Raw genomic sequence first — 11,125 nt, 5'->3', positions numbered from 1 at the left:
ATCTTGCCCGTAGAACTTCAACAGGTATGTGATGTCACCATTCCAAGTCAAAAACTTCTTGATCTGTGTCAAGTGCTGTCACATTTCTGGTGAATGCCTTTCGTTCAGCGAGGAACCTACTCTGTCCAATACATCGTAGAACTGCTGGTGCCACGTGCCCTCGGCCGATGGAAATACGGGAGGTACAAACTAAGCAAGAAAGAGTATCTCTTAGTCTTTCCAAAGAGTCTGGACTAGCGACTTATACCGCATGCTTTGTGGGAGACAGCCGAACTCTCTTTCCGCAGAGTGTCCCGAGACTTACTGTACTGTATTCAAGGTGGTTACCTTATTCCTCATGGAGTAGTCATGCGCAGTCTGTTCTGGCAGTCTCCTAGACGCCCCCCCCCCCCCCCCGCCAAGAGGGTTGCAAGACTACTACTGAGGGAGTCCATTACCCACCTGACCGAGACGACTTCAGCTAAAGGGTTAAATGAACATTGCGGAAGGATTCAGGTAACTATTTTTGATGAGTCTGATGTGTCTAACAGTGTGTGTCAAGTTACTTTTAGTACGTGGAGCAGGACTCTTGCGAATGCCGTAAAGTAACTAATGCATGTAAGGCGTTCGACCGTCGGCTGGCAGTGTCGAGCTTCCTTTTTAAAATGAGTCAAACACTTTTGTGGACAGTGCAAACTGATTGCTAAAATGAGTACTGTGAAAAGACAACGTAGAATACTAATGAATGCATAGGTAACTTGTCACAAAGCACATGACAGGTTAGCAACAAGAAGTGAATATTCCATCACCACTTGTTAGTGTCTTCCGGAAGTGTGAAGTGTACCAGTCAGCAGAGAATCATCAAGAACACAAGCCAATTCTATTTACCATTAAGCGGGAATCAAGTGCAAACCACACAAAACAGTGTTAAAGAAACATCCAATAGGCACCTTGCCGCTGCATGTGCATGACACTGCCATGCCGCTCAGAACCACAGTGACACCCTAAAATAGTATGTCACTCATACAAAAGTTCAATTCACCACAGCACAAGCCTCTTATAATACGTCAAAAGGTTTTGCAGCGGTGCGACTATCGCCTCCAAAACAGGCGAAGACGGGCTCACGTGCAGGTAGCGCGACTAAAGAACACGCTAGCGCTCTTGACCTGAGCTGCCGCGATGTCGGCTGCTCCCGAGATTCCGCTGAATTAGGGCTGCCCGGCATAATTAAAGCATGGCTACACCGGCTACCTCTTAGCACCGCCTCCCACTAATTGAGTGGAGCACAAGGCAGCACCGCGACGGCTACGTAGAGCCGTTGTCGTTGTTTTTCTGAAGAAAACAACTACTGCGTATGAAATTGCGCCTTTATGAGCCAAGAATAAAATTAATTGTAATTATAATAATTTACTCAACTGAATTATTCAAAATAAACTTGCGGTTTAAAGAGTAATCCTTTCACATTCACACACTTAAGCAGCCTGAAGTGTCCCTGAGAACCTTTTATTTCGAGTCATTTAGTGTTGTAATCGTTTGCCTCCCATGCAAAACGTTTTGCAATGAATTGTACGATTAAGTTGGCCATGTCACAGTATCTACTAAAAGAAACCTATATTCTGAATTGGTTTTTATACCGACGTGACGGAGAAAGGAAAGTGAAGGCCCTGAAAAAGTGAAAAAAAAAGAAACTGAAAGAAGCTCCTACAGTTTTTTTTCTCCGAAACCTCTTGAATCGGTTTCAACCGGTTCGAACCAGTTTGAGCCGGAACGGAATGGTGCTCGGGAACTGAACCCGGAACCGAACCACAAAGGCTTGGAACCGACGCTGAACCAAACCGGGGAAATTTCCGGTTCGACACCCTGCATGCAATGCAAGACCGACATTGTCCCGAGCGTATTTAGGCGGAGATTTTCTTTGTTTTTCTTATGAAATGACGTCCTGGTGAAGAAGAATTTTTCAGCAGCCCGCGCAAAGTGCCCTCTCATTGTGCCCGCAGAACTCCTGTCAGAATTCGTTTACGTCCTGCACGATGATAATACAGACGGGCACCTCGGCTTTTCCCGTACGCTCGCAAGAATGCAAGACAAATGCTATTGGCCGCGTGTGGCCGCCGACGTCACCCTTCGCGTCATGTCGAGAATGATACACACGCAAGACACTAAAGACAATGCGGGCGGGATTGCTGCAGCGCATCGCGCCTCCTTACCGGCCCTTTCAGCAGAACGGGATGGCCCTTTCCGACGTCAACATCTGCAAGCAAGTGCATGGGTCGTCGTGGCTACAGACTGCCTTACCCGCTGCGCCGAAACGAAAATTCGGTCTAAAGGTAGTGCGGCAGAAGTTTTTAAATTCTTCGTCGAGAACATCATGCTGCGATATGGTACCCCAGAAGTCCTCGTCATCGACAGAGGAACCGCCATTACTTCAGAGCTCACCTGAACCATTTTGCAATTTATACAGGAGGACAACTGCCTCCCGCCCGCAGACGAATGGTCTTCAGGCGCGGTTGAACAAGACCTTCGTCGTCAAGCTAGCAATCTACGTCAACATCGAACACAAGACCTGGGGCGCATTCCTACCGTACGCGCCTACTACATGGCGGTGCTAGAAACAGCGCAGATAATGCCGTTCAAGCTGGTTTACGGCAGGAAACAGACGAAAATTCTCGACACCATGCTGCCACACGTCACCGGCGAAGACAATCTCAACGTCGCCGCCTATCTCCAGCGCAGCAAAGAAGCCTGGCAAAGAAGCCGCCTGCGCATCAAGAACCAGCAGAGTACTGACAGGCGACACCGCAATCTTCGACGATACGGCATGGAGTACCAGCATGGCGACCGTGCTTGGGTTTGGACCCAGATAAGCCCACGAAGACTCGGTGAGAAACTGTTACGCCGCTGATTCTGACCCTACAAGATCATCCGCCGCATTGGCGCACTTGACTATGAGGTCGTGCCAGACGGCATGTCACAATCAGAGTGGCGCTGCGCACGACTTGAATTCATGTACGTGGTGCGCCTTAAGCCTTTATGCACCCGCTGACGAACTAGGGAGTTAGTCTTTTAGAGCGCAGCTCTTTGGCCTCCGTTCTTGGGTTTCGCGTCGTCGTCGGCGTTGTCGGCCTCGTAACCAGCTCCGCCCCCCTTCGCTGGAGTGGGAGACGAAGGACGCGAGCCGCGAATGGCGGAGACCAATGAGAGCGGCCCCTTCAGTGACGTGCGCGCGCGATGCTGGTGTCATGCGGACCCTCCTTACGGCTCGATGCGCACTCGTGTCTGGTCTCAGCCGATCCGCTCGTTTCGTACTATCGTCTGCTCGCGCCAAAGCTCTCGCCCGCGCCTGTTTGGTTCTGTTGGGTCGGTCTCGTTCGCGCTTGTTTTGGTTGTTATTGTGTGAGATTGTTTCTTAATCTGATTGTATGCGCTATGCGAATTGTATAGTACTTTCTGGAAGCCATGCGGCACCAGCGATCACACTGGAACCTTTGACGAGTCATGTATAAACGCCGGCTCGCTTGATCCGCAGATCAGATTTTCGACCATTACCGACTCTGCTACATGTCTCTCTCAAATTCTTTGCTTCAAAATATCGCGAAATGGAAACACGTATAGAGCTGCGCTCAAATTTCACATTAGGGAGTATCGTAATCGTCGGATAATTTTTTGTTATTGTTTTTCATTATTACGTGGAACTTTGTTCTCGCTTTTGTGTTTGTAGCATCGGGACGATGCTTTTTAAGAGCGGGTTGTTGACACGGGTACTTCTTTATCGGGTGACCGCGTTTGACCGTCAAACAAATATCGCTCAGCGCAGGACGCGCCTGTATGTATCGAAATTTTCTCGAAGGTTATGGATGATTCTCCAGAAAGTTCTGCGGCAGTCGCGTCGCGCATACATGTAATAAGATTACACATTGTTCGGTGACAAGAGACAGCGGATAGAACCATCAATAACATTCCTGAAACTTACGATACATGGAGGCGCGCCCTGCACTGAGCGATAACATTTCTTAGAGGATGAAAAGCACTCACCCTAAATATATAAACAAGTCCACGTGTCAATGCCCCCTCTCAAAAAATCATCGTCCCGATGCTACAAACATAACAGTAGAGTGAAACACAAAAGGACACATATCAATGAAATAAAGTCCAAAGTAACATAGTCCAACAAAGGAAAAGTCCAAAGGGGAGCTACGCAAAACCTTAATGTCCATTAGCGCTGGTAGAACGGCTTAAGCCGCACAACGTGGAATATTTGAGGTCGTGAAAGCCCCGGCTCTGATAGCGAAATGTCGTCTGGTACGACCTCATAGTCGAGTGTGCCAATGCGTCGGATGAGCTTGTAGGGTACGAAATAACGGCGTAAAAGCTTCTCGCTAAGTCCTCGTCGGCGTATTGGGGTCCAAGCCCAAACATGGTCACCGGGATGGTACTCCAAGCAGATTCGCCGGAGGTTGTAGTGTCGGCTGTCGGTCCTCTGCTGGTTCTTGATGCGCAGGCGGGCGAGCTGTCGGGCTTCTTCCGCGCGCTGGAGATAGGTGGCGACGTCAAGATTCTCTTCGTCGGAGACGTGCGGCAGCATGCCGTCGAGAGTCGTTGTCCGGTTCCTGCCGTAAACCAACTTGAACGGTGTGATCTGTGTTGTTTCTTGCACCACTGTGTTGTAAGCGAACGTTACGTACGGCAGGACGGAATCCCGGTTCTTGTGTTCGACGTCGACGTACATTGCTAGCATATCGTCGAGGGCCCTCTTCAGGTGCTTCGTAGGACCATTCGTCTGCGGATGCTAGGTAATTGTCCCCCATGGCTTCTCTGAGTGTATTGCAGAATGAATGAATGAATGAATGAATGAATGAATGAGCATCCTGTGGCGCCATGTCGCCACAGGATGCTCTCGACAGAGAATTTTCCTACTTCGGCTGCTCTACTTTTAGGCAGAGCTTTGGTTTCAGCGAAGCACGTGAGGTAGTCCGTCGCCACGACGATCCACTTATCTCCGGATGTTGAAATCGGAAAGGATCCCAACAAACACATCCCGATCTGCTGAAATGGATGGCAAGGAGGCTCGATCAGCTGTAGTAATATTGCTGGCCTTGTCGGTGGCGTCTTCCGTCGCTGACACTCTCTGCTTGCCTTGACGAGACCGGCGACGTCGGCGGTCAGGTGCGGCCAGTGATAGCTTTCCCGTATCCTCGATAGCGTCCCAGGGAATCTGAGATATCCAGGAGTCGCATGCTCATGTAGTGAGTGCACTAATTCTGGACGCAACGCTGAGGAAACAAAAAGAATGTAGTTGGCGCGGACTGGTGAGAAGTTTTTCTTCGCGAGTAGGTTGTTTTCGAGCGAGGACGAAGACAATCCTCGCTTAAATGCCCTAGGGACATTCTCTTCAATATTCTCGACGAGGCTTTTTAGCTCGGAGTATGCTCGCTGCTGTTCAGCGAAGTGTTCCGCGCTCAATATTCCAAGGAAAGCGTCGTCATCTTGCGGCGGTGGGTAAATGGGGCACATGATAGGCGAACGGCACGACTGTTTTCGGACGGACTTGTAGGTTACAGTGATTTCTTATTCTTGCAGTCTGAGGCTTTGCTGTGCCAGCCATCCTGAAGGGTGATTTGTATTTGCTAGCCAACACAACGCATTATGGTAGCCGAAGACTTTGAATGGCCTGACATTAGGGCGGAATTTCGTTGTAGCCGAAATTATGGCAAGGCATTGCTTTTCGGTCGTAGAATAATTTTCTTTCGCTGTTGCCAACGACCGGTTACCGTCAGCTATCACCTGTTCAAGTCAGTTCTGCGTCTGGACTAGGACGGCACCGAAGCCTAGGCTACTGGCGTCAGTGTGGATTTCGGTTTCGGTGTCCTCGTCGAAGCGCGCAAGTACCGGTGGCGACTCCATGTGTCGTTTGAGTTCTTGTAATTCGTCGGCCTCCGGTGTTTGCCACTTGAACTCGACATACCATTTAGTTAGATGTGTTAGTGGCTCAGCAATGCGTGAAAAGCCCTTGTCAAAGCGGCAGTAGTAGGCACACATGCCAAGGAATCTGCGCACTGCCTTCTTGTCGATGGGCCGCGGAAACGTTCCGATGGCAGCTGTCTTCTGCGAGTCGGGGCGGACTCCAGGTTTTCTGATGATGTGCAAAAGCAACATGAGCTAATGATAAGCGAAGCGGCACTTCTCCGGCTTCACAGTGAGCCCTGATGACTTCATGGCCTCTAGTACTGTCGCAAGAAAAGGGAAGCGTAGCAGGGGTGGCAGAAAGTTAGGGGGGCGGTTGAGACTAAGAAGTTTGCACGGACAACATAGCCACAATTACCGTATGACCGGGGTAGTTGGGGAAGTAAGGGAGAGACCTTTGCCCTGCAGGGGCATAGCCAGGCTGATGATGATGATGACTGTCAAAAGCAGCCTAAGATGTCGTCAAACTTTCCGGCAAATATGAAGATGCCATACAAGTGAACAAGACAAGTCTGCCACTTGAATTCTTTTTAACACCGTGTTCATCACGCGCTGGAACGTTACAGGCGCGGAGCGCAGTCCGAATGACATAACCTTGAACTCACAGAGGCAATTTGGCGTGATTAAGGCGGCCGTTTCACGATCTATCTCGTGGACATCTGTTTGCCAGTGGCCAGACTTGAGGTACATCGACGGGAAGTGTTTAGCGTTGCAGAGCTGATCCTATGCATCGTCTATCCATGGAAGGGGCTATTCGTCCTTCTTCGCGATATTGTTCAGTCGGCGATAATCGACGCAGAAACGTAAGGTTCTCTCCTTTTTCTTCACCAAGACTACAGGAGACGCCCACGTGCTTTCCGACGACTGGATGATGTCGCGCCGCGTTTCGTCGACTTGTTGCCTAATAGCTTCACGTTCAAAACTCGGTGAGCGCTCTGGCGGAGTGGCCGAGCGCACTCTTAGGTGATTATGCGATGTTTAGCGACTGGTCTTTGTTGAATCCTCGATGACGTCGAAAAGCAGTCTTTGTATCGTCGGAGCAGACTTCTGAGCTGTTGCTGCTTAATCATTGGGGGAGTTGGATTTATATCGAAATCTGGTTCGGGAACTATGGTTTTCGGGGTAGATGCGGCAGAATCTGAGAGTACAAAGGCATTGATGGTTTCCACGATTTCCTCGATGTACGCGATTGTCGTGCCCTTGTTGATGTGCTTGAACTCCTGGCTAAATTTGATTAGCGTCACTTCCGCTTTTTCTCCGTGCAGTCAAGCGATCCCCCTTGCAACGCAAATATCGCCGTCGAGCAGTAGACGTTAGTCGCCCTCGATGAGGCCTTCTATGTCCGGGGGTATTTCGGTGTCGAAGGAAATAACAATGCTGGAGCGAAGCGGGATGCTCACTTGCTCTTTGAGCACACTCAAGGCGCGGTGACCATGGGAGCTCTCTGGCGTTATCGCATGATCTTCCGACAGCGTTATCGACTTCGACTTCAAGTCAATTATTTCGTCGTGTTGGTTCAGGAATCCATGCCGAGAATGGCGTCTAGTGAACACTGCCGGCGTTAACGAAGGTGGCAGGGTACGCCCCGTCATGAGCGGTAATTCTTACCCTGCAGGTTCCAATCGGCGTTATGAGGTGTCTTCCAGCACTCTGAATTTAAGGACCTTCCCATGCTGTCTTAACTTTCTTGAACTGCGGGGCAATGGGCCCACTTATGACGGAGTAGTGGGCTCCTGTGTCGGCTGAGGCGGTGACTGCGTGGCCGTCGACAAGCATGTAGAGGTCGGTCTTTCTTTGTGTAGCGTTACAGTTTGGTCTTGGCATCGGATCACGGCTGTGTCGCATTGACCTGTGGCTGGTACGCGGCGTCGTCAGGTCATCTTTCGTCGGCGTATTCTTCGCTTCGAGACTTCGTCGGGATGACAGCGTCTCGTTGATATGTCGTAAAGACTGGATTTTCGGCGTCTTTGTCGGCGGCGGGGGATCTTCGTCAGTACGACGAACCGCAACCGCACCTCGATCGGTTACTGCTTTTCGTTTTCCGGATATGGGTTCGCTGTGTGGCATCAGGCTTGGTCAGTGTATGGTTGGCGTTGCGGCTACAGGTATCGGACTGGTGAGGGCGAACGGCACAGTCGTCGAGGACTCTATTCAGCGGCGGCGAGTTAGTCGGCGATGTCACCTGGGCGCTCCCCAAGCTGTGGACGCGGCGCGTTTACGACAAATCTCTCAGTCCCAAGTCGCACTATCGGCATTGGTAGTACATTGCCCGGATACTCCGCAGTGATAGCAGAGCGGGCGGTGGTCAGGGGCGCGCCAAATGCCAGTCTTCCTCGCTTAGCTGTGCTGGATGGGTGCTGGGTGTGCTGGCGGTGGGGGCAGTGCCCGACGAAATTGCGGCGTTAGAGGGCCCTGGCGCGGGCGTAGATCGGCGGCGTAGGTCCGGGAAGCGGCGATTCGGGCTGCACTTCGGAGATGCCCAGTGACCGTCGAAGTTAGTCCTCGTCCATTTCAGTGACTGAGGGCACGCGATGTTGTGACGAAGGAAATATCTTGCGCAGTTCTTCGCATGGTTCTGATGGTTTCTTGGAGGTCACCGGAGCCAAGTACCTGCGTGAGCACTTGGTGGCTATATTGCCTAATGCGCATTTCCAGAGTCTTCTCAATCGTCGTTCCCTCTGTCAAGAACTGAGCTACGGTCTTCGGTAGGTTGCGGATTAGTTTGGCAAAAAGTTCTTGGTTTACACCTCGCATCAAGAAGCGGACTTTGTTATCCTCGGACATTTCCAAACTGGCGTGCCGGAAAAGAGGAATCATCCCTTCCGTGAAGATGGCGATGGTCTCATTGGGCAGTTGCCCTCAGATTGCTAGCAGAACTTCGGTCCTTTCTTTTCGGAAAGCGCTCGTGAAAGTTTTAAGGAAGTTACTGTGTAACATGTCCCACGTTGTAAGGATGTACTCCCGGTTCTCGAACCAAGTCCTCGTGGCATCTTCCAAGGAGAACTACACATGACGCAGCTTATCCTCAGAGGTCCCGTTGTTGAAGGTTGAGATCCTTTCGAAGGTTTGAAGCCAGGTTTACGGATGCTCTCACGAAGCTCCACCGAAGGTATGGGGCTCCCTGGATTGTTGAAGCACGATGGGCAACGCTAGGGCTGCCATTCTGGCTGTTGAGCTGGCGCTTAAGCCCGTGTTCGGGGGCAGTCCTTGCAGTCTGCGGCTAGCTCGCTGGTATCGGGCAGCGTTGGTGTTGTCTTCGGCTTTCGGGCTTGGATCGCGGCTTTACGGGGGCATTCGGTACATCAAAGCAAAGCACCTCCACCAGATGTCACGTAGTAGTGACGTGAAGAAGGCAGCAAAACTGTGAATGACGAAAATGACTTTTATTAGCCCAACTTGCGCCCTCGAAAGCAGGCTACACTCAAAGAACAACGATACCGGTGAACACAGTCGAACACAGTCGAAAAATCTGATCTGCCGGTTAAGCGCGTCGGTTATTATATAGGACCCATCGAACGTTCCAGAGAAATCACTGGCTCCCGCTTGTCCTCCAGAAAGTTCTACACCATTGCCGTCGCACGTAGTACATGCCATCAGATTACACAAGGTTCGGTAACAACAGATAGCGGATAGAACCATCGGTAACATTCCAGAACCTTCCGATACATGCAGGCGCGTCCCGCGCTAAGCGATAACATTTGTTAGAAAGTGAAAAGAGCTCACCCGAAAAAGATAAACACGTCCGCGTGACGATATCTAGAGAGTGTCACCTGCGTCGGTGATGGCTTACGTGCACTCTAAAGACAGTTGCACCCTTTGGGGTGTATATCTGCCACACAACAACAATCGTCATCTCTCTTGTCCGCATTTCCTTCCTTGAAAAGGCCGTGCCCGCTACTTTTCGGTCGGGAATGCCATGTCATGCTGGTAACGCGCATGGCGTTCGTTACCGGGAAGTACCGGGCTCGCAGCGTTAGAGAAAGGAAATATAGACACGACAGATGACGTTTATTCTTGTGTAGCAAGACACGACCCAAGGGGTGTATTATTGTTTTAGAGTGTAGATGAATTCACTGACTCTTTGTTCAATGGAAAAGCCTAATGAAAACCGAGCGATAGCGGAAAAGAAATAAATTGCGACTACAATGCAAAATACAGCAAGGCTCTGCATATTCATGGAGAAAGGAATATACATACTCGACACTGAACCTTTTAAATATGTGCTAATTTTTTCTTATTATTTTGGCTAAAAAGCAAGAGACCTACACAACGTTTTTTATTTCTCTCACATTCATCACCTCTGTATTCGATTCCTTGAGCCCTTACTATAATGAGGCCAGAATATCAACCAGTTTTGTAAAGAACGATCTACCGAAAGAGCTTTTTAAATTGGCAGTTTCAGTTTCCACGCCCCCTGCGCCACCACCGCCAACGAAAAGTGGCCGTGCGACGCCGCCCACGAATATTCGGCGCCGCGGTAACCACACCGCCGCCGCTGACTACAATCGACCACCACTGCCGCCACCACTCGAAACCGACACAGCGCACACCTCTATACGCTGGTGGGCAGGTTCTGGAACTCAACGCCAGAGGGCGCGCCGCCGGTAGGAGCGGAAAAGAACTACGAAGCTAACCAGTAAGTATGCCAGACACGAGGACGGAGAAAGACAGTATTAAACGATAGGTTAAAAACGCGGAAGGTAAAAATTTGATAAATTCAATGGAGAAGAAGCATAGTGCTGAACTATATCGGTGCTGGAAACAGCAGATGAAGGATGCGTTCTATGATAACTCAAGAGGCCGTGCCCTACTCTTTCAAGCTAGGTCAGGATGTCTTAGAACGCGCAGTTATAAAAAGAAATTTAACGAAGAAGAAGACACATGTAATGTGTGTAGTAAATCTGTACAAACAATAGAACACCTCATACTATAATGTGATGGTATCCATCCCGATGTCGATGCGGGCACAGTTACGCTTCCTGACGCCCTAGGGTTTAGAGATAACAACAGTCATGTAAATAGATATGCCGTGGAAATTATCAAAAAGCGATTGGAAGACTGGTGGCTCAAAATCAGAGCGGTGACTTAAGGTTAAAAGTTTACGAAGACGTATTTAAAGAAAATGGCGGACATTAATAACTTACAACGCAGTTAAACAAAAATAATAAGCTGAACATGGTGACAA

The 11,125-nt window shown here is 50.0% G+C and overlaps 1 protein-coding gene across 1 annotated transcript; it reads right to left on the bottom strand.

The window, feature by feature from the left end:
• Window positions 1-4,192: 4,192 nt before the first annotated feature.
• Window positions 4,193-4,705, bottom strand: LOC139051892 (uncharacterized). The gene has a single exon (XM_070528929.1). The coding sequence runs from the start codon at window positions 4,703-4,705 to the stop codon at window positions 4,193-4,195; it is 513 nt and encodes a 170-aa protein (XP_070385030.1).
• Window positions 4,706-11,125: the final 6,420 nt, after the last annotated feature.

This window comes from Dermacentor albipictus, unplaced genomic scaffold (assembly GCF_038994185.2).
Source record: "Dermacentor albipictus isolate Rhodes 1998 colony unplaced genomic scaffold, USDA_Dalb.pri_finalv2 scaffold_15, whole genome shotgun sequence".
NCBI lineage: Eukaryota > Metazoa > Arthropoda > Arachnida > Ixodida > Ixodidae > Dermacentor > Dermacentor albipictus.
This window is presented reverse-complemented; position numbering and strand designations above follow the sequence as displayed.